Here is a 24,102-nt window from a genome sequence, read left to right as displayed (position 1 = left end):
GTCTGTGTTCTCTCTCTCTCTCTCTCTGACAAATAAATAAATAAAATCTTAAAAAAAAAACAAACCCAAACTATGCCTTAGGGGTTTCTTACTCTGTAGCTGGCACATAGATAACTCCAAATTTGAAATAGTGCTGCATTTATTTTGTTTCATCATCATTATCTCAGTTACTCAAACTTTAAAGAGAGCTATATCAAGTTTGGCCTTGTTTTTAAGATATCAGGGCAAAAAATAAATGTTTAGAAACAAAGCTGAGTGCTTGAAATATTGTATTGCCAAAGTTATGTCGATGTTCAAATATCTTGAAAAAGTGGCTATGTGCACTTACAGTAAAATATTCATTAAAATATAATTAGTAATCACGATACACACATATACAGAAGGGATAGTGGAAGGAAGACAGAATAGGCCTAATTCAAGCCCCAAATAATATAAATCAATTTGATTAGATTCAGGATTCAGCTGTTTTCATTTGCTTGCGAGTATCCGAGACTCTCATGTAACCAAAAAAAAAAAAAAAAAAAAACCAAACCAAAACAAAAAACCCAAAACCAAAAATCACTAAAAGTTTTTAATAACGTCCCTTTGTGTGAACAGCACTGTGCAATCTTCAACAACGCAGAGAAAGCACAGGGAGTCATTTCTGCAAGTGGCTAGCAATCCCCGAGGCGACTCATCTACCGTCGCTATCTGATCCCCACCTAAGGTAGTGCATCCCAGGCAAACCCAATTACGACTAACAACACAGGTGTAGAGAAACAGCATTTTATTGGAGCTTACAGAAAAGCCTTCGTTCACACCTAACGGGCATTGCCTGCCCAGCGTTCCAGCCGCGACGAAAGCCTAGAGACAATGGAAACCACCGGCCGGAGAGGCGCTGGGCGTGGAGGTGGGGGTGGGGGGGTGCCCGGACATCCTTGTGAGCTCCTCAAGGCAGGGCTCAGACCCGCAGAGCCCACTGCAGCCCCCCCAGGGCGGATATACCGCGAGTCCCAAGCTTCGGGGCCAGGTGCAGGGACTTTCCGTAGCAATTTTGTATTTAGAATCCTGAAATCTTCCTCTCTCTTTTTTTTTTTTAAAGATTTTATTTATTTATTTGACAGAGAGAGATCACAAGTAGACGGAGAGGCAGGCAGAGAGAGAGAGAGGGAAGCAGGCTTCTTGCTGAGCAGCGAGCCCGATGTGGGACTCGATCCCAGGACCCTGAGATCATGACCTGAGCCGAAGGCAGCGGCTTAACCCACTGAGCCACCCAGGCGCCCCTCTTTTTTTTTTTTTTTAAAGATTTTATTTATTTATCTGACAGAGATCACAAGTAGGCAGAGAGGCAGGCAGAGAGAGAGGGGGAAGCAGGCTCCCCGCTGAGCAGAGAGCCCGATGCGGGGCTCCATCTCAGGACCCTGAGATCATGACCTGAGCCGAAGGCAGCGGCTTAACCCACTGAGCCACCCAGGCGCCCCTGAAATCTTTCTCTTAAAGTGATGCAGCTCTGATCCCTAACTTCCCTCAGCCCCACCACCGAAAGAGAAGCTGAGCCTCAGGCCTCGCACACCGTGAGGATTGCGTCCCAAAATTTTAGCCGCCTCTCCTGGACGGAAACCGCCTCCATTTATGGACGCAGAACTTGCAGCCACACCTAGGCGGTGGTAGACCGGTAAGCGCTTGGAATCCGCCGGACGAAGTCTGGGAACCCGCAAGAGCTAGAGGAGCCAGGCCGGGGGAAAGGGGCGGAGTCTAGAAGGAAGGGGGCGGGGCCGGGCGCCCAGGAGCCTGGCGAGCCGGTAGGCGGGGCCCAGCTTGGAGTTGGCCCGCAGCCCGGGCAGCGAGGGGGCGTGGCCGGCACTGCTGCACCCAAACTCCGCCCCCGCCCGTCCTCTTCGCAAGAGGGACGCAAGCCGGGAGGAAAGGGAGTTCAGGAGGCGGCGGCGCTGGAGCGCTCCTCTCGGGGACCGGCTGACCCAGGGAGCGAGGACATCGCTCCGCACCGCTCTTCCGCCTGCCGCCAAGCCGTCCCTTCTCGCTATGTCCCAGAGCAGGCATCACGCCGCGGCCCCGCCGCTGGAGCGCGAGGACAGCGGGACCTTCAGGTCAGCGCCCGAATAGTCGGGGCCGAGCCGGGCAGGGCCGGGAGTGGTGGGCGCGAAAGGCGGGGCGGAGGAGCCTCCTTTCCAGCGGCATTCTGGGTAAAGCCCCTTCCCGTCGCCCTCGCCCCAGCGGCTGCGGGCGGACCCGGGGGCACTCGGCTCCGCCCTCCCGGCCGCGCGCGGGCTGGGGTCTGCGGCCTGGCCCCGCCCCTCTTGCGGCCCCAAGCTGCGCGCGGGGTGGGCGGAGGTGGCGCGCCGCCGCCACCCGGGAGACCGGTTCTGTGGGTTTGGTCCTGAGAGATTGCAGCGCCCGAGACTTCGGGGACTCCCTCCCACCCGCTTTCAAGTTATCTCCCCAAAGCCCTCTTTCACCCTGCGGATTGCCCGCCGCAGCGGGGCCCGGAGACTGGTGCGATTCGCCATCTCTGGCGTTGACCGCAGGGGAGATTCGGCGCCTCCCGCATCAGTGTTGGTGGCAATCAAAGCTAGCTTCTGTATGCTTCTGCTTCCCTCCCCGCTTTGGCATGCAAAGCACACCTTTTTCTGGTTTTTGCAGTTTGGGGAAGATGATTACAGCTAAGCCAGGGAAAACACCAATTCAGGTATTACACGAATACGGCATGAAGACCAAGAACATCCCGGTTTATGAATGTGAAAGATCGGATGTGCAAATACACGTACCCACTTTCACCTTCAGAGTAACCGTTGGTGACATAACCTGCACAGGTCTGTATGCACAGTTAACCCCATGCTCGTGTGGGTTGTCCGGCAAGACTTGGTATTGCTTTTCAGTTCGGAAAAGTGCCCTTTTTACTAGGGACGGCTGTGAGGACCAGGCTCTTGAAACTGCGACCTCTCATCTCAGGTCATGGGGACTTTCCAGCTCCATCTGATTCTCTCCCTAATTTTCTCTTCTCCAGATACCAAGAAAAGCTCAGAAACATGCCCTAGGATTCTCCTAGGGTTATTTAAGAATTAGGGAGACGCAGGAAAGGTTCTTGGAGCAACCATAGCTGGATCAGTAGGTGCTGACAAGTTTCATAGATTATAGAAGATGCCAAGAGACATGAGCACAGAATTTTCTGAGCCTCACCTCTGTTTGTATGGACTCATCTGACACTTTGAGCCCATTGTGCCACACTTGTTTGTATATCCAAGCCAAGTGAGGAAGACAGCTCAAATACCATTTCATTGCAAATACCATATTTCATAGCACCTAGCACCATCTAGTTCCTAACACTGTACAGGTTTTAGTAAGATGTCATCTCCTTTTTTATACATGAGAAAACAGGTTAACATGCCCAAAGACACATAACAATGAAGTTTCAGAGCTCAGACTCCCCTTATGGTCTGTGAGCTTGAACAAATGATAACTAAATTTGCCATTTGTAAATGTAGGCATTTTGTTTCTTATGTATCTATTTAGTTGCAAACAAAAAATAATACTAAACTTAATTCTGGAGAATGCCAAGAAAACAATTCAACAGGAAGGCTGGAGTTGCATCATCTCCTAATCTAAAGACATCATTTGTTTAGGTCCCTGAAAATCTGGATTCCACTATTTTTTTTGAAACAACTTTAATTTTGAGGCTTTATATGAGGCAGGTGGATTGTAGGTGATAGCTGGAAGTTTCCTCATAATGAACCATGGAATCATTGCATTACTCCTTAACAGGTCTATTTTTAAATATTCAGTGAACATTTAAAAAAAGAGTCTTTTCTCCTTCAGTGTGTTTTGGGCCCAGGGATTAACAACCTAGGGCAACCAATCATTCCGCTTAGGCCCCTGCTCTCCTCCCCCTGCCCTGTCTTCCTGTGCAAGTTTATGCTCCTCCACAGGTTCAAGTGCTCTCTAAAGCTGAACATCCTGAAATTTCTGTCTTCATTCAGCCCAGGTCTGGTTATGGAACAGTCTGTCAACCTGTGCTTTCTATGCCTCTTCACTTGGATGACCCAAAAGCATCTCAGTCTCACCTTTCCCAGACTGAGACCATCTCTTTTCCCTCAAGACTGTTCTCCCTGCATTGCCTCACTCACTAAAGGCGCCACTGTCCCCCATTTGCTCACAGTGGAAAGTTGGGTTTCATTTTCGTGACTCCTTCCTCTCGCTCTCCGTCCGCCTCTTGCCCGCTCTTCCATCAAGTCTTACTTCTTTTTTTTTTTTTTTTTTAAAGATTTTATTTATTTATTTGACAGAGAGAGATCACAAGTAGACAGAGAGGCAGGCAGAGAGAGAGAGAGAGAGGGAAGCAGGCTCCCTGCTGAGCAGAGAGCCCGATGTGGGACTCGATCCCAGGACCCTGAGATCATGACCTGAGCCGAAGGCAGCGGCTTAACCCACTGAGCCACCCAGGCGCCCTCAAGTCTTACTTCTTAAGCAGCCCTGGCATCTCCCTGCTTCCCTTGTCTTCCCACTGCTGCAGTCTGGACCGCCATTGTCTCGCACGTGGACCACAGCTGCCATCTTGCTGCTGCTCTCTCAGCTTCTAGTCCCAGGCTGTCCATTCTCATATGACACTGGCTCTTTAGGTCTGTTCGTGTGCTTCTTGCTCCTAAAATTCATTCAGTGGTGTGCCCATCACCCTCTGGTTAAATACAGATTTCTTGATATGACTTAATGGCCTTGCTTCTCGAAATGTGATCAGCAGCAGCATTACCATCACCTGGGCCCTTGCTGCAAATGCTCTGGAATATCAGACCCCATGCCAGACCTGTGGGATCAGAGCATACATTTGAACAGAATTCCCAGGCAATTCCTATGCACATTCAAGTTTGAGAAGCACAAATTTAGAAGACCGTTCTTTGACCTCTCTTCCTACTGTCCCAGCCCTGTCGTCTTTTATCTCAAAACCCTTTTCCTTAAGCTCTTTTCTCCCCAGCTGCTCTGGGCTCTTGAGAACACCATGCTCCCCATTACCTCCAAGCCCCAGCAGGTGCTCTTTTCTCTGCCCAGAATGCTCTTCCTAACCCCGTTGCCCCAGCTCTCTTCACCTTACTAGCTTTTACTAGTCTTTTATATCTTCGTTCAACTATCTCTTCCTTCCTGAAACCACTCTGGATCCTTACCAAGAGGAGGGGAGCTGCCCCTTTTGCGTGCTTTCCCCTCCAGTCTGCACTTTGGTTGTAACACCTACGACTGTATTTCAGAGGCCTCTTCACAGACAAAATCCTGCACTAGGCTGTGTGCTCCTTGAGGACCGGGATTCTGGTTCGAAATCTCTGATATCTCTTAAGTCCCTGGGTTAGTGGATAAAGGTGTATGTTTTGTGTGTCCTCTGACATTTGAGGGTCACGGTTGAAATTCATTCCATATCCTGTTTCTTTCCTCCACACCAGAGAAATGGACATCAGTATTCTGGTACCACTTATGAAAGGTTCTCAGCACCTAGCTTGAACTCAGAAGGGCAAAAGATCGAATTTACCATTTAACAGGTGTGATGGCTTACTGAAATTAGGCTGCAGTTTCAGTAATGAGTCAGGCCCATTACCGGACACCCTGTTAGCTATGAAAGTAAGGGATATAGATTGTGTGAAAGACACATGACATAATCTCTCATGTTCCCTGTAGAAGCCTTCTCCCACTGTACCCAACATGTAGCCAGGACTGCTTAGCCAAACAGAGGAGTTAAACTCAGTATAGGATGGACTATTGAAATAAAACTGTGCACATTTTGCTATCAAACACTGTTGATATAAGTGGCTCCCTTTAAGGAGACTTCTTGCCAAAGAAGAATTTGCTGTCTCTCCAGGAATAAGGAATAGTAAAATACCAAGTTGCATTTTTTCAGAAAGTGTGACATGGTCTACTTTATTACCATTGTATGTAATAAACAAACATACACAATTTTTGCATCTAGGTGTACATAGAATTAGATACATAAAACTTAAAAAATCACAGGTTTTTAGTGTATGAATTTCATGTAGAGACTTGTTACAATACATAGTATGTATTTTTATTACCCTTGTGTATGTATGTATAGAAACAATTACTGACTTTGTTTTGTGTTATGCAAATGTCTATGCAAGCCTCACACTTTCACAGCATATAAAGACATTTCTTTTTTCCTAACCTTAATTCAGGTGAAGGTACAAGTAAGAAGCTGGCGAAACATAGAGCTGCAGAGGCTGCCATAAACATTTTGAAAGCCAATGCAAGTATTTGGTGAGCTAAATTTCTTTGTATTCTGCAGCTCAAAAATATCATGGCTGAGGTAAGATTATAAGTTTGAACAAGCTCACAAAAGCAACAAAGTGAACAGTTGTTAGTATTAGCTCTAAAATTCTATTTCCTTGTGAAAACCGGTCATTCGTTAAAGGCGACTTTATCCTTAAGAAATTCAATCCAGCAATTAAGTGTTAAATGAAAGCTCTCAGGAATGAGGCTTTTTTTCTCCCCTCAGTGGGATGCAACAGTAGAGAACTCCAGTTTTTCTGGAAGATATCTTACTGTGTTAAGACTGTAATAATTTCTACACTACATACAATAAGTTGTGAATTGCAAAAAGGTCAGTGGGAAGTACTCTTCAGAAGATTCTAATTTGGAAGGCGACAAAGTGATTTCCTTTTATTATAGAATGTATACCAAATATAAGAAGATGTTAAGTGCCATTAAGTGGGATGTTAACCTTTGATGAGATTTTTTTCCAAAATAAATTTGTTGTCACTTTAGGTACTTTTGGAAAATATTGGTCCTGGAGCTTCTCATGTATCGTAGAGTGAGGTCCTTTGGTTTCTAATGGACACAGTCTGGAGCATCCTGAGCCTTTAAATTCTCCTCTTCTCATGCACTCAGTTATTCCTGGAGTGTAGTCTGGTGCCTGCTCAGCGTTGAAAGCAGAGGTCCATGGGAATTGAGAAGGGGTTTTCCTCCAGCTTCACAACTTTTGGTCTAGCATGTACTTAGGTTCTCATGCGGTGCTCCTCCCCTTCCCAAGCCCTTCCAAAGCATTTGAGTGGCTTAGAATGAAGCATTGACAAGCTTTAGATCTCCCAAAATAATGCTTGAGTCTTTGGGGTCATACATTATAGCTGATTTATGCTGGCTTTGAAGACATGCCCAACGACATGGGAGGTGTCAGATTCTCCCCTCGCCGGTGATGACCATGCTATTTCTGTGCTGCCCAAAGGTCAACCCAAAGTGTCGAGTATATCTGTAGAAATATGGGGTGTCCTTTCTGCACAGGAACATTTCGCTTTGTCAGCAAAAAAAGGCTAACAAACTTTACTATATATTTGTGCTTCTTGACAGATAAGATGGGAATTACTAAGCTGTAATCAGGCCTAAAGTGGCCTGATTTAATACAGAGACTTTCTCACTTCTCCATCACAATTATTTGGGTAGCTTCGGCGTGCAGCATAGTAAGTGAATATTCCTGTCTCATCAGCCTATGTAAAGCTTGAGATTCTGGCAGGTGGAAAAGCAACCTGATGAAGTGGCAATAACTAAACCGCTTTTGTCATGGAAAAGTGACTCCTCAGTCACCTGGGTGGTAGTAACCTTGAATGTAGCTTTACTCGGGGCTAGAAACTCATCGCCTAAATAATGAGTAATTTCAAACGAGTTAGAAGACACTGTTCTCTTTTTCCCCAACCATAGTCCCCACGTGCTAAAACCAGGTACATGTAGGCCATCTACTTGATGCAGGGTACATGCCAATCTCAGGAGGATTGTTCTAGCGTGGAGCAGATGATAGATCAGATGGATTTTTCTCCCATAATTATTTTAGTTGAAAAACAGCGTTATGATCTGTAGCATGCACATTACCAGGCTAAATTTCCTGTCCGATCACTAGTCTTTCCCTTTTTGTGTAGCTGTGACAGTACTATGGTTTATTTAAACATTTTTATTGAGCACCTACTATATGCACAGTCCTGTGAGGCTTATGGAGGTAAGTAGTACATAGGCTCTGCCATCAAGAATTTTACATCTGAGCACAGGAGCGACGTGGTGAGGGATGGACAAATTACATGTATTTGTAAGAGTGTAGAATTTATGGTAAAATAATTTGCCTAAGAAAGGGTCAACCTAAACGTTAATAATGGTTCAAAGGAGGGAGAAATTATGCTCCTTTATGTTCCTTAATAATACAGGTTTCTTAGAGGAAGTGGCATTTGAGATATACCTTGGTTAGTGGATAGATCACATTCTCATAGAATAGGTGGGAGAGAAGGGCATCCCATGGAGAACAGCAGGGGCATGGAGGATGAAATAAGAAATGCTTGTCATTTACTTAATAGTTTGGGGAAAATTGTTTTGTTTTATAACATTTTTAAAAAATGTTCAGCTTTGCAGTTCCTGACCCCTTAATGCCTGACCCTTCTAAGCAACCAAAGAATCAGCTTAACCCTATTGGTTCATTACAGGTAAGTCACAGGGTTTTTTCCTTACATAACACTTTGTCTATTAAAGAAAGATGTCATAAATTGATCATATGACAAGGGCTGAAACAAGGAATAAATATTTCAAAGATAAGATGGTATAATATTTTGTTTTCCCAATTATGATCATTAGCTATTACAGCACTTACTTGCAATTATTTTCCTATTTATTTACGTTTTGGATTTTCTTCTATATACAGTATCTGCCTTTGGTTTGTGGAATTCTCATTTGAGATCAACAGGACCCCAGTGCACATGGGTAGAATGTTTTATACTTTAAGAATATTTCTTGCCACTGTTGTGACAAACCTCTTTCTACTTCTGTTAAGACAGAAGATTTTATAAAGAACCCAGATCTGGCAACCTACCTCAAGAGAGGGGAAGTAGTCTATTTGCTTATTCTACAAAAAAAAAAAAAAAAAAAAATTCAGCTTTGAATTTCTGCATGCAGAATAGCCTTCTTGCAGATTTATCCATGTGCTCTGTTGGACAGCTCCCCTAACCCTTATCCAGCCCGTCTTTTGGTCCCTTTCTTGCTGTCTTTTTCTTTAGTTTTCTTCACCTGATCTTTCCTCAGCTCTGTACAAGTCTGTTTGTTTGCTGCCTTTGCGCATCTGCTCTTGTTCCAGTGTAGTAGTTAGCCAGCTGTGGGCAGGAAGTCTGTAACTAGGAGGGAGAGGCATTAGAACTGCTGACAGTGAGACCTGTAGATGTTCCCCAGGAGGGCCATAGTAGCTTCTCTTTCTCTTCTAGCTCTTTGGTATTTGCTTGCTCTGGCTTAATAGGGGAACACCATTCCTATCCTAGCAGTAAACTGCTTCAGTTGTGGTATTGTGGGCTTGCAAGATATAAAATACAGGAATATTTATGGAGCATATAAAGTCTTCCCCCATTTTTCCATTGCAGAATATCATTATTCTTTTCAAACATACAAATAGAGATGGGATCAAAATCATGAAAGAGTATCATTTATGTGATTAAGCCATTGCATAGTAAAAATTACTACTAAAGCCTCATCTCGATTTTCTAGGAGTTGGCTATTCATCATGGCTGGAGACTTCCTGAATATACTCTTTCCCAAGAGGGAGGACCTGCGCATAAGAGAGAATATACCACAATTTGTAGGCTAGAGTCATTTATGGAAACTGGTAGGTATTTCTTTTACTCTTATACAACTGAAGACCTTTGAAATATTTTCAGATGATGAATGACCATAGAAAGATCTGTTGTGATTTCCTTTCAAATATTTCTGTGGGGGGAAAAATTGATACACTCCTATTCTACTGGCTCTTTCTACAGTTGAGTTTAAGTATAAATATTTGGCTTAAGAGTACTTATGCTTCTTAATTTGATATTTTTAAAAATCCTGGAGAAGCTCATTTATGGAAATAATTGACTTTACATTACTCGTGTTGATGTGTTAGAATCATTTTAGAAAAAAGCAATGTAAATCTCTTGGAAGTTTCAACAGCTGTTCTAGAAAATTGGAGGACTAGAAGATCACATTTGAAAATAAGATGATTAATAAGAGGCTAGATGGCAAAAAATAGCATGAGCTAAAAATAAAGTAGAAATTATCCCTTTGAATGATAGCAACTTCCATGTTATAAGGGCCAGAAATAATGGGGGGGAAGTCACTTAATAGAGTACTAAGTAAGGGTCCCTATTGTAATGTCTCACCATGTTTCTATCATTCTTAAAATGGCATGAAATGGAATGGGCTAGGTATCTGTTTCAAGTAATAAACAACTGTTTGCCCAATACAAAAAGCATTGGACTGCAAGTGGGAACCCCAACTTCCATTCTTTTTAAAAAGATTTTATTTATTTATTTGAGAGAGCATGCACAGCGGTTGGGGAGGGGTAGAGGGAGAGGGAGAATCAGGCTCCCCAACTGATCAAGGAGCCCAACATGGATCTCTATCCCAGGATCCTGGGAACCATGACCTGAGCCAATGCAGACAGATGCTTAAACCACCGAGCCACCCAGGCACCCCACCTTGTACCCATTCTTGATGCACCTTGATTTGCGAGTGTAGGCAAATTACTTAATCTCTCTAGACCTCAGTTTTTAAATCTGTAAAACAAAAAGCATGACAGCAGATGATACTTATGGTGTCTTTCAACTGCAGTATCTCCTGTGCCCTTCTTATTCATGTTAAAGAAAAATTCCACATGGTTGTCAGTTTGTAGAAGATGGTAAGTCAGAAGTAGACCTCAAGAGGTAAGAGCTATAATTCAGGTGTACCTTAATAAATTTGAATACTTGGTCAGAATTAAACCAAGTATGATTCATTAAAGCTAGCCCATAGGGAAATATACCTGTTAAAAATAGAAAGTGTAACTATTAAAGAAAAAATGTCAAAGAAATGCCTTCAGAAATGTAAGAATTGATAGTTGTATCGGGGCACTTGGGTGGCGCAGTTGGTTAAGCACCCAACTTTGGGTGTTGGCTCGGGTTGTGATATCAGAGTTGTAAGATTGAGCCCTGTATCGGTCTTCTTTCTCAGCACGGAGTCTGGACTCTCCCTCCCTCTCTCCCACCCCTCTCTCCCCACCCCACCGCACTCATGTGCATTCACTTTTTCTCTCTCTAAACTAAATAAATCTTTTTAAAAAAAGAACTAATAGGGGCACCTGGGTGGCTCAGTAGGTTAAAGCCTCTGCCTTCAGCTCAGATCATGATCCCAGGGTCCTGGGATCGAGCCCCACATCGGGCTCTCTGGTCAGTGGGAAGCCTGCTTCCCTTCCTCTGTCTCTCTGCCTGCCTTTCTGCCTACTTGTGATCTCTGTCTGTCAAATAAATAAATAAAAATCTTAAAAAAAAAAAAAGAACTAATAGTTGTATGAACCACAATAAGCAAAGATGTCAGCAAAAGAATAGTATAGTTCTCTGATCAAAAAATAATACTTTAGGGGCGCCTGGGTGGCTCAGTGGGTTAAGCTGCTGCCTTCGGCTCAGGTCATGATCTCAGGGTCCTGGGATCGAGCCCCGCATCGGGCTCTCTGCTCAGCAGGGAGCCTGCTTCCTCCTCTCTCTCTGCCTGCCTCTCTGCCTGCTTGTGATCGCTCTCTGTCAAATAAATAAATAAAATCTTTAAAAAAAAAAAAACACTTTATACTCTATGGACACTAATTTCTTTTCTAAACCTACCATTTCTTTTTTTATTTAGGAAAGGGGGCATCAAAAAAGCAAGCCAAGAGAAACGCTGCTGAGAAATTTCTTGCCAAATTCAGTAATATTTCTCCAGAGAACCACATTTCTTTAGTAAGTAATGATCAAGATGCCTGTGATGACAATGCAATTAAGCATCTCTTGCTGTAGGAAACTTGCCTAGATTCCTTGTTACATAGACACTTGAGAGTCATAATTTTAAAAAATCTCTTCACTGTTCAGATGTACACGACCCCAATTTTAGCTGTCACAAGGGTGACCAGGTAAGAGCGCTTGGGAGACATAGTCAAATTCAAAATTACATGATGGGATCGAAAGATGATAAGCCAATATTGCCATTTTGTCTTCACATTGAGAATGCATTCATTCATTTATCCACTCAGCAGACATTTAGTGAGCTCGTACTGTGTGCCGAACTTTGTGCCAGCTTCTGTGCATCTGAATAAGACAGTCTCAGCCACTCGGGAGTTTGTAGCCCACTAAAAGAGAAAATAACCTGATGGACTAGTCCTTACAGAGAGGGCTTGGCAACCTAGAAGGATCCAGCCAAGACAGGGGATTTCAGGAGGACTTCTTGGAGGAGGTATATCTAAGCCAAGACCTACAGGATGAGAACAGTAGGAAAGAATTCCAAAGAGAAAAAAGAGCACCTACACAGACCAGGAGTAAAATATTATGTCATCTGAGAACCCTAAGTAGTTTGGCTTGGCTAGAGCATAGAGTTGGAGGAGGGTGTCTCAAAAATGAGGCCAGAAGGCCTCTTTGGGATTAAATCTGCAAGGGACTACTATAGTCGAGAGATTGAACTTTATCCTGAGGGTGGAGCAAAAATGATATTTGGCAATCACTGATAACTCTTCCTTAAAATTTAAGAATTTTAAGCTGGGAAGGACAGGATTAGAAGGGGAATCACTGGCTGAACTATGGTGAGTGAATGAGTCTTAGACTCAGAGACCTGTAGAATGTTTTACAAAAAATGGATGAGAAATGTTGGTGGCCTGGACTAAGCTAGTGGCAGTCGACATGGTTAGTTTAAAAGTTATTTAGAAAACTGGAGTGAAGAGGGCATGACAGTTGATTGAATGTGGGGACTAAGGAGAAAGGAGAAAGTAAGCTAGATTGACAACTGAGTAGATGGTGGTACCATTTAGTAGTATGGGGAGCACAGAAGATGAGTGGGACATGAGAGGGAGAAGATTCTGAGTTAATATCTGCAATGAGTTAATACCTATAGCGAGTAGGATATATTCAATCTGAAGTGTTTGGAGAATTAAGTAAAGATATGGAGTAGGCAGCTGGGCAAACAAATACAGAGTGTAAGAGATTGAGCTACCTGTGACATATTGTTTGAGATTATGATATTCTCCATCTTATGGTACATTATCTGAGGATTTATTAGGTGGGGCATGAGAAGTGAGGACTATAGTTGTGTCCTAGATGATGATAACAAAATAAGGGCTCATCCTGTAGGGAAAAAAATCGAAGACCATACACAAATAAAGTAATAAAATTTTGGTTTTACATTCTTAATAGAAAAACATTAAAGAGTGCATTCATTTGTTTTAAAATTGGATCAGAAAGGACACTGAAATCACAAAGCACAGTAAGTTTATAAGTGGTTTTATATGTGAATTTTGTTGAATATTCAAGGAAGAAATCATTTCCAATGCTATTTAAACTCTTCCAGGCAATACATATATACAGAGGGGAAGCTTTTAAATTTATTTTTCAAAACCAACATAACACTAACACCAAAACCTGACAATAGCAAATCCCAATGGAAAAAATTATGGATTAAGCTCCCTTATAGTGAAACACCTTAATAAAATATCCAGTAGAACAGTAAAAGAATATTATACCAGAAAAAAGTTGGGCTTCTTTCAGGAACACAAGGATATTTCTTTTGTATTTCAGGAATGCAAGGCTGGGTCCTGTAAATCTGTTACAATAATTAATCACCTTAATGGGTCAAAGGAGAAAAACAAGTCAATGGATGCCAAAAAGATATTTAGCAATCATTGATAAACTCTTTTAAAAATATCCCTGTTGTTTTGAGAAACAGAACAGATGAACATGGGGAAGGGAAGGAAAAGTAAAATCAGATGAAAATAGAGAGGAAGGACACCTGGGTGGTTCAGTCAGTTAAGTATCTGCCTTCAGCTCAGGTATGATCCTGGGGTCCTGGGATCAAGTACCAAATCTGGCTCCTAGCTCAGCATAGAACCTGCTTCTTCTGCCTGCTGCTCCCTCTGCCTGCCACTCCCTCTACTCATGCACACACCTAATCGCGGTCTCCCTCTGACAAACAAATAAAATCTTTAAAAAAAAGAAAATAGAGAGGAAGGCAAACCAAAGAGATACTTAATTCTAGGACACAGGGTTGCTGGAGGGGATGTGGGTGAGGGGATGGGGTAACTGGGCGATGGGCATTAAGGAGGGCACATGATTATGAGCACTGGGTGTTCTATACAGCTGATGAATCACTAAATTCTACCCTTGAAACTAATAATACAATATATGTTAACTGAATTGAATTTAAATAAAAATTTAAAAACATATCCCTATTGTGACTCAAAAGATACCTAAAAAAAAAAATCAGAATCAGTTACATGTTTACATATTACATCCCTTCCCATTAATTTCAGAAAAAAAGACAGATATCCATGAATGCCATTTTTTAAATCTTGTTCTAGAAGTACCAATCAATGTAATTAGATAAAACAATGAGGTTGAAAATTTAAAAAGAAGAGATAAACATGGTCATTAACTACAAATAATATGATTGTGCCCCTTTAAAAGAAAAATTTCTAGAATAAGAGAATTCATCAAGGTGATTGATCATAAAATTAATGTATAAAACCAATAGCTTTTTCAGATTTAGGATTATGAAGGTAACCACTAGAATAATTAAAGAAGAGTGTTAAAAATTGCTTCTGGAAAGGGGGCTGAAGGTGGGGATGGAATGAGTTCAGGAGTGTTGTTTTTATAATTCTGTACTTTTTTACTTTTTGTGGTATGTGTTTTATTAACAAAATTTATGAAGATTGATAACATTGATCATTTTAAAGGAAAAGAGAAATCTATCCTTAAAAAGTATACTAGGGAAAAAAAATCAGTAGTTTTCCTATTTATAAATATTAAGAGTTGGAATGAAAAAGATTTCAATAATAGAAAAGAGGATAATGTGCTGGAGAATAAACTTAAAATATGCAGACCCATGTGAAAAAAAAACTTTCCAAACTCTACTGAGGGATTAACAGAAATTGAATTTATGTAAAGCTACCTATTTCCAGTGGGAAGACTCAATATTGTAAAATATATAAAAAGGTAATGTAGTCTCACTCTAAATCTACCAGAATTCATCTTGGATCACAATACAGCTTTACCAAGTTTACGTGGAGAAATAAACTCTCAAGAATAGTCAAGAAAACTGAAAAGGTAGAGTGGGACTCTACCTACCAGAGAATGAAACATACTATAAATCTATAGTGGTGAAACGTGTACTGGTACAGGGATAGAGGATAGAATAGAGAATCCAGGTACAGACAATAATCCACATAGGAGCAGAGTATATGACAATAGTGAGACTTCAGATCAGTGGGCAAAAGGATGGATTATTCAATAAATGATGTAGAAATAACTTACAGCCACATTTGCAGTGGGGGGTGGAGGGGAGGATGTGTGCAGGGGCGCGGTGTGAGTGTGGCGTATTTAGGCTGCTGCCTTACTCCTTATATCAAAACAAATTTTAGATGGATCAAAATTTTGAACATAAGAATTGAAACCAAGTTTGAGAAAACATAGAAGAGCTTTGCTTTTTAAAGTTCTTAGCATAGAGGAGATCTTTGTAATAGAACCTAAAACCTAGAAGATGTAAAGTATTAAAAGACTGATAAATTTGACTCCATAAAATCTATTACACTGCAAAAAATAAAATCTGTAAATAAAACCAAGAATAAGAACAAATTACTTTTAACACAGGTCTGTAATTGGACTATTTTCAGTACCACATAAAAAGCTCTTACACATCAATAAAAAAGATAATCCTGTAGGATACAAATGGTTAAAAAAATGATCAGCTTCACTCATGGAAATTAGAGAGATAACTATTTCCACCTTTTAGACTGGTGAAACCTACAAAGTTATATAGTCCCAGGTGTGGGCAAGGGTATCAGAAAACAAGCACCCGCCAAGACTGTTGATGGTAGTATAAGTTGGTTTAGAAATCAGTCCAGAAGTATTTATCAAAATTAAAAGCATACCTGTTCTTTGTCTCAATTCTACTTCTAGAAATTATTCTACAGAGAAAGTCGTCCAAGCGCAAAAGTTTTATTGTAACATTGTTAGTAAAAAGAAGTCAGAAATAACCCAAAAGCCATAATTGAAAACTGGTGAAATATAGTGCCTAGATGTACACTGATATGAGAAAAATAAGATATAGAAGAGTAAGCTATCATTTTTGTTTAAAAGAAGATTATGCGGGCACCTGGGTGGCTCAGTGGTTGAGCCTCTGCCTTCGGCTCAGGTCATGATCTCGGGGTCCTGGGATCGAGTCCCGCATCGGGCTTTCCCAGCCGCGGGGAGCCTGCTTCCTCCTCTCTCTCTCTCTCTCTGCTTGCCTCTCTGCCTGCTTGTGATCTCTTTCGGTCAAATAAATAAAATCTTTAAAAAAAAAAAAAAAAGAAGATTATGGGGAAGGCTGGCTGGCTCTGCCAGAGCTAATGTCTCTTGATCTCAAAGGTCCTGAGTTCAAGCCCCATGTTGGTGTGGAGCTACAAAGAAGAGAGAGAGGGAGGGAGGAAGAAAAAAGTAAAAAGTAAAATAAAAAGATTATGTGCACTTGAATTTAGAATTATAGAAGGTTATTGAAGAAATAGTTTTAACAGTAAGTACCTTTTGGGAGTGAAACATGTCTTCAGGAAGGAGTGGTAAGGAAAGAGACTATTCTTCATTATATACTTGTTCTTACTGAAATTACTCTATCAATGAATTAGAATTTTGTAAAAAAAAGAAAAAAAAGTTCCAACCAAGGAATATGAAATTCTGCTTAACAAATTTTGCAGATTATTAATTCTATATACTGGCCATCCTTGTGATCTATTTTTTTGAAAATCCCTTAATCTCTGCCAGGCTCATTTTAATAAGACTATGGATAGGTTGCCCAACTTCAGATGGCAGTAGTTTTTGTTTTGTGAGATTTTTGGCATAATATATGAAGGCAATTTGAGAAAAATAAGTTAACATGGAAATGTAAAGCATTCTAAGAACAGAGGTGCAAAGAGAAGGATAGAGGGGACAATAAGGAAAAGAGGAAGAGGAGAACGTTCTATTGGGTTCTGGGAAAAGGCTGGTAAGCACTTGATGATCTCCTGCCATTCATTTGAAAGACTTGTCCTTCTCAAACCTAACTTGTACAATGCACCTTTTCTAGAGTTTTCTGCTTCCCAGCTGTCAGAGTGATTGGTTGGTATTCAATACAAGAAATCATAATGATGAAATTATTTTATATTTTAATTTGTAAATTGCTATTAGGCAGATTCAGTTATTAACAGTTTGGTTTATACTGCTCTTAAATATCTTCTACATCTTTTTAAAAATATTTTATACATCTAAATGTGGCCTCAGGAAATTTGACTGAGAGACCTTTGTCCCATACGAAAGTATTTTTAAAAACTCCCAGTATATTACTGCATGTGCTTTTTTCTCTGATGTCCTGGTGTTTGTTAAATGTGTGCTTATTGGTGTTATCTCATTTAAAATGGGAAAGTTAACCAGATACTATTCATTTAAACATGGCTCTGTGGGTTAAGGCCTCTGCCTTCGGCTCGGGTCGTGGTCCCAGAGTCCTGGGATCGAGCCCTGCGTCAGGCTGTCTGCTCGGCGGGGAGCCTGCTTCCCTTCCTCTCTCTCTGCCTGCCTCTCTGCCTACTTTTGATCTCTCTCTCTCTGTCAAATTAAAAAAAAAAAAAATCTTTAAACATGCTTTATAAGGTATTAAATATGAGTGTCTAATAAATACTTGTAATTATATCATAGCATTAGAACTCAGTCTGATTTACAAGTCTTACTCTTCATCTCTGTTTTTCAGACAAACGTAGTAGGCCATTCTTTAGGATGTACTTGGCATTCGTTGAGGAATTCTCCTGGTGAAAAGATCAACTTACTGAAAAGGAGCCTCCTCAGTATTCCAAATACAGATTACATCCAGCTGCTTAGTGAAATCGCCAAGGAACAAGGTTTTAATATAACATATTTGGATATAGGTAGGATTTTTTTTTCCTTTGGCTTGCCTCAAAATCTGTTTTTAAAATGTATTTCAGAAACAATGCCTGTATTACAATTTATTTCATTAACCCAGGATACTGAAGTGACTCATATATATATATATATATATATATATATATACACACACACACATCTTTCATACACACATATGTTTATGCATATAAAATTAGCAGAGTTCTATTCATCACTGATATGTCCCATTCTTATAAATAATAATAGCAGCTAACATCTCTATAGATGTTATAATAATAGAGAACAGTAGGTAATAGTTAGTTTTACTATAGCCCAGGCCCAGTTTTGAGGATATTACATATTTCAGCTCATTAAATTCTCAAACTAATCTATGAAGTAGGTTGATTATCCTTATATATAAGGAGAGAAAGAAAGGCACAGAGAGGTTCAGAAACTTGCCTGAGATGACGTAGCTGGTTAGCGGTAGAGCCCGATCAGGGGAAGAGCCCCTGCAGATCCAGTGTCCATTAAACCAGCTCTGATGGAGAGCTTGACAAATAAAAACCAGCCACATTTCTAGAACAAGCACTAAGTTGGTGGGGGCCAGACCCCTTCTCTCCACATTGTCACTGTTGGCCAATTCAAGGAGATTAGTGGGGACAAACACTTTATAGCTTTATTCCATCCCAGCAATCGACTTCTGTATCTCCTCACCCTTAATCATTGAGGTAGACAGTTGTGGATAGATTAGAAAACAAGTCACATTGGATTTTAATTTACTTTATAAAGCTGGCACATGTGTGTTTGGTGTCTTGATTTTAACTGATGACATCAGTGTAATTTGTGAAGAATTTGATATCCCTTGTTCCATCCTTGTGGGCTGTGGGGACCCAGCTTGAAGGAGCTGCCAGCTCTGGTGTTTAGGTGCTTAAAGAATTTTTTATTTTCTCTGCTACTTTGGGATTGAATGTGACAGATAAAGTGTAATGTCTTAATATATACTGAGAGAGATGTGGAACATGGGAGTTTAGTACAGACCCACGTGGTCAGAAGAGGTGGCTGATGGGAGACCATTCATTCAGTAAATATTTATTAAGTACCCACATTGTTTTAGGTGTTTCAGACACAGAGATGAATAAGCTAGGTCAAGAATAGGACTATGGATGGTAGAATCTGGGAAAAGAAAGTTGAGATGGCTTTTGAGATTATGAATTAATGATGCCTTTGAAATGCATCATACCAATTTTAAGAACTAAGTCTTCTAAATATAGAACAGCAGTCTAAACAGCACAGTCCACTAATTTGGCTAACTTCTATGCAGTTACCCACAAAAGAACCTAGACATCCTCCAAAAAATATACACAAATGGCCAACAGGCACACAGACAGATGCTCACTATCCTTAGTCATCAGGGAAATGCGGATCAAAACCACAGTGAGGTACTAGTTTGTCCCCACTGGAATGACTGTGATGAAGAAAGTAGAAGATAACAAATGTCGGCAAAGATGTAGTGAAATTTTAGCCCTCCCACACTGCATGGAATATAAAACGGTTCAGCCACTGTGGAAACCAGAAATTTGCAGCTCTTCAGATGAGTTACCATGTGACCCAGCAACTCTACTGCCAGGTATATACCCAGAAGAATTGTAAGCTGGTAGTCAAACACCTGTACACACCTGCTCACAGTAGTACTATTCACACTAGCCAAGAGATGGAAATAGCCCGAATGTCTATCTGCAGATGAATGGACAAATCAGTTGTGGTATACATGTGCAATTAAATATTCAGCCATGAAAAGAAGTTCTGAGACATGCTACCACATGGATTAACCTCAAAAACCTACTAAGTGAAAAGTGAGACACAAAAGGGTCACATTATATGATACCATTTAAATGAAATATCCAGGATAGTTTACTGCATAGATTGGTGGTTGCCAGGGGATTTGGGGGGAGGGAAGGTAGGGAGCAACTTCTCAAAGTGTATGGTATTTCTTCTTGGGAAAGTGAAATGATGAAAATATATATATATTTTTAAAGATTTTATTTATTTGACAGAGATCACAAACAGGCAGAGGCAGGTAGAGAAGGTGGGGGGAAGCAGGCTCCCCGCTGAGCAGAGAGCCCAATGCGGGGCCCGATCCCAGGACCCTGAGATCATGACCTAAGCTGAAGGCAGAGGCCCTAACCCACTGAGCCTCCCAGGCGCCCCGAGAATATTTTGTAGGTAGTTAGAGATAGCAGTTGCTCAACACTGTGAATGTACTAAATATTACTGCATAGTTACTTTAACATGGTTGATAGTATGTTTCATGAATTTTACTTCAGTTTAAAAGGACAAAAAGGGTTCCTGGGTGGCTCAGTCATTGAGCGTCCGCCTTCGGATCAGGCATGATCCCAGAGTCCTGGGATCAAGCCCCACATCAAGCTCCCAGCTTGGTAGGAAGCCTGCTTCTCCCTCTCTCACTCCCCTTGCTTGTGTTCCCTCTCTCACTGTGTCTCTGTCAAATAAATAACATCTTTAAAAATTAACTAATTAACAAATAAAAAGAAAAAAAAAGCTCAATGCCAGAACTAGAAAGCCTCTTCACACATTAAAACACCTCCACTGTACCTGAATGTTTCCTATTATATTGACTGTGGCTGAGATAACATTGAATTGTGGCCACTTTTAAATAAATTGTAACTTACCTATTTCTCTTTCCCCTGTATCATCTAACCATCCTTAGAGACAGTGATTCATCATTTGAGGAGAAGAACATTTGTTTCCTGAGTTTAGGTATTGTTTTTGAAACACCCTAACCCACATACACAGCATGCAACGAGACTGTCTGCACAGATGTAGAAGGAAAGAATACAGAAGGCAAAAGAGAGGTCTTGCCCTGAGCCATTTATTTCTTGGTTCAGAGGTCTCCTGAAAATAACCCTAGATTTCATAGTGAAAAACACGGTCTCTTTAGTGCTCTAGCCAGTGGGTTTTTCCCCTCTAAAAAAAAGTTGGATATGGTTCAGTTTGCAAATGCTGCTCAGCTAACCACATTAGAATGTGGCCTTAGGGGCTTTAAAAAGAAAATGCAAGACTCTGGCTCCTCTTTCCCCAACCCTCTGTTTCTGACTGAGCAAGCTAGAGTGAGGCCAAGGCACCTGCTCGCCTTTGAAGCTCCCTTAGGTGATTTCGGAGCCCAGCTGTGTTTGAAAACTGCTAGAGTTGAGCTGTCGTATTTTGGTTTCCTGTTTGGAGAAGAATGATAAAGTTGAGGAGGAAGCGGAATGGTATAGATTTAGACTGTAGTAAAGACTTGTTTTCATAAAGGATGGGCTTTCTGTACACTTGACATTGACTGTCATGTTCGAACATGTCATTGCAGAAGAACTGAGCGCCAACGGACAGTATCAGTGTCTCGCCGAACTCTCCACCAGCCCCATTACAGTCTGTCATGGCTCTGGGATCTCCTGTGGCAACGCGCAGAGCGACGCCGCTCACAATGCCCTACAGTATTTAAAGATAATAGCAGAAAGAAAGTGAGCCTGGAGCAACTCCCGGAGCCCTCAGTAGCACAGAAGAACTCCCCCTGCGCCCCTCACCAAGTAAAATGTTTACTACATTTGAGTTTGTGTGTTGTTTCTAAATCCCTACCTAGATTCCATCAACACTCCAGAATTAACGACCTCCTCGTAGTTCTTAAACTCTTTTTAATGGCTTCAACTTTGTACTGGTATATTGTATTTATAAACTTTGTACCATAGGCAGAATGTAGCACCCATGTTACAATGCCACATCCATACAGGGAAGAAACTGCATGTTGCTGATGATGAGGATGATGAAGACAGCGAAGAAACGAAACTACTGCTAGCAACAGTCGTTCTTAATGGTGCTTAACCTCTTCTTTGCGCAAGGCTTTGTACAGGGAATTCGAGGGAAGCCCCTTAGAGTTTGGAGGAATGCGCTGACAGGCGTTCATTGAATGTCACTGTTGAATTTCAGGGAACATGATTGGTCTGCTGTGTATTTGAATCCGTGTAATAAAGAGCTGTTGTAATAGGTTCTGCTCGTTTTATGAAAGTGTTACCAACCTACTGTTCTCGACCTACCGACCCTTCTCTGTAGCCATTCTTGGCAGTGACACGATGTGGATACCCTGTTACTTACCTATCTCTAGTATCCTTCTGAAAGTCCAAGTTGATAAAGCACCCATGGCCTAAGCAAAAACTTACAAATATCTGTGTGATGAGTCCCTTCCATGTTCTTTCTCCAAGCAAATGTAACATCGTCTTTTTTTTTTGACAACCACTTAGAGGAGTTGGCAGTTGAAAAAGTATTAGTAAAATCACAAAAACAAAACTTCCCAGTGCACTTAATTCAGTTACAAGAATGTTTCCAACAAAGCAGTGAGTGAGCGAAAGGTTAGGAGATCAGCCTCAGGCACAAATTTTAATTTTGCCTTTTCTGTTTCCATCGATCATCAGTGGTCCCTCCGCCAGCTCCCGCGGATAGTGCTACTCTTGTGGATTCAGTGGAAGTCTTGGAAATCAGGGAAAGCTGCAGAGAGCAAGAGAGCTCCAAATTGATAAAGGCAGGTTTTGACTATCTCAAGTCTTAATCCAGCAGAATTATCTGACAAGTATTTTTCTGTCTGGAAAAAAAATACCAGAGTAGAATCCTGTAAGAATACAACATCATAAAGGAAAACTAACGCACATTATTTACCTAAAACTCTAAAAAGCACTTAGTTTCACATTATCAACTATATGTCAAACACGGAATTTAGGGTATTATTTTTGAGGAGGTTAAGGACTACACAGACTGGAAACATTAGGCATAAACAGGGTCGTAGTTTATTGGACTGATCTTAGGTTTTTATGAATGCTCTGGACTAGAGAAAGGGCACAATGAACTCATTAGGGATGACAGACTTCTGCACATTAAAATGCTGACTTCCCCATCATCAGGGGAAGATTTCATAAGGCACTGGAAGAAGAAGAGATCAAGTGGGGCAAAGGACAATACAATTCAGTTCCCAACAGTACTGATGAAGTGAATATCTGCATCTAGGGCACCCAGAAGTCCTACCCTGCCCACTGTGTGGGTATTCCCTGCTTCCGGATCTGGAGGAAACATGCATTTTTAAAGATACTGTTCAAATGTCCCCTTTGTAGGAACTTTCTAGGGCGTTAGCTACAGCAGCAGGTGATCTTTAATAGCATTTCGCTCCCCCCCTTTTTAAGGCTCTTAACCTATCAAATCAGTTTTACCTGTTTAACCACATTAGGTGAATTTTCCAAATAGGCTTTGAACAGGCAACTTGACCACTACCCTCCTTGTGGAATCAGTTCTAACCTGCGATAGGCATCAAGTGATGAATAAATGATAGAGATAGCAACAGCCCAATATGATAATATGAATTCAATAAATTATGAACACAAATGTGTCCATGTTATAACAGGTTTCTGGGATACAGTGTTGACTGACATTACGTTATGAGAAAGACCCGTCTCCCACTCTCAGGGAGTGCCTGGAGCCACCACGCAGTCTCCCCTCCAGTATTTGGCTTGTTTCCCCTGCCCTGGGAGTGCTGCTGGCGGACCATCCCCAGCTGTCAGGTCTCTGATTCAGAGAATCCCCTCACTCAGTGTCACACTCCATTCCCAGCAGCCTGCATTCAAAGAACGGTCCCTTGCCCCTTTGCAGACAATCCAGAAGGCGATCCAGCTTCAGAAGTCCCATTCCTACAGGGTCAGCTGAGGCCTTTTTGAGATTGCGTCATAGCCCATGTTCTCCCTCTGCCCAGGGGAGCTTCCTTTCCTTCCACCTGTGGCAATCCCAAGAGCACTCCCTGATAAACGGCTTACCCACCAATCTCTATCCTAGAGTCTACTTTCCAGGGAACCCAGCCTAGAACACTTGTACCAGATAGAATACAAAAAGCAGATATTAGATCTAGACCTGGATTATGGAGCTGGTTCTTCTGCTACTTGGCTTACAGGATGAGACAACCACCCTCCCTCACGGGTGGTAGGTGGGTCACAGATATCCCCTCGCACACATGACCAGTAGTGAACTGGGATGGATGCCAGTGATGGGCACAGTGTATAGATAGTAGAGAAATAAGAAATGAAACAGTAACTAAGGACAACAGAAGTGGCTGTTACTGCTAAACTCAAATGACATCTTGGAAAAAGATAATAAAAGAGTGGGAATTAAATGAATTTTAAGAGGCAGCAAAACTAAGGGT

At 41.6% G+C, this 24,102-nt stretch overlaps 1 protein-coding gene across 4 annotated transcripts; it reads left to right on the top strand.

Annotated features, from left to right (window-relative positions):
- The first annotated feature begins 1,863 nt into the window (after positions 1-1,863).
- Positions 1,864-21,911, top strand: PRKRA (protein activator of interferon induced protein kinase EIF2AK2). 4 transcript variants are annotated; one of them, XM_047722288.1, is made up of 8 exons: positions 1,865-2,087; positions 2,641-2,810; positions 6,165-6,246; positions 8,369-8,447; positions 9,493-9,610; positions 11,635-11,729; positions 17,725-17,899; positions 21,238-21,911. In XM_047722288.1, exons 1-8 carry the CDS (start codon positions 2,023-2,025, stop codon positions 21,393-21,395), a joined length of 942 nt encoding a protein of 313 aa, XP_047578244.1. In that variant the 5' UTR covers positions 1,865-2,022; the 3' UTR covers positions 21,396-21,911. The 4 variants fall into 4 exon arrangements, with proteins under 4 accessions (XP_047578247.1, XP_047578244.1, XP_047578245.1 ...); XM_047722291.1 differs by lacking the exon at positions 17,725-17,899 and having other exon boundaries at positions 1,864-2,087; positions 21,238-21,375; XM_047722289.1 differs by lacking the exon at positions 1,865-2,087 and having other exon boundaries at positions 2,673-2,810; positions 6,165-6,295.
- The last annotated feature ends 2,191 nt before the right edge of the window (positions 21,912-24,102 follow it).

Source organism: Lutra lutra, chromosome 3, assembly GCF_902655055.1.
Source record: "Lutra lutra chromosome 3, mLutLut1.2, whole genome shotgun sequence".
Classification (NCBI taxonomy): domain Eukaryota; kingdom Metazoa; phylum Chordata; class Mammalia; order Carnivora; family Mustelidae; genus Lutra; species Lutra lutra.
Note: the sequence above shows the minus strand (reverse complement) of the source record. Positions and strands in the feature narration are given on the sequence as shown.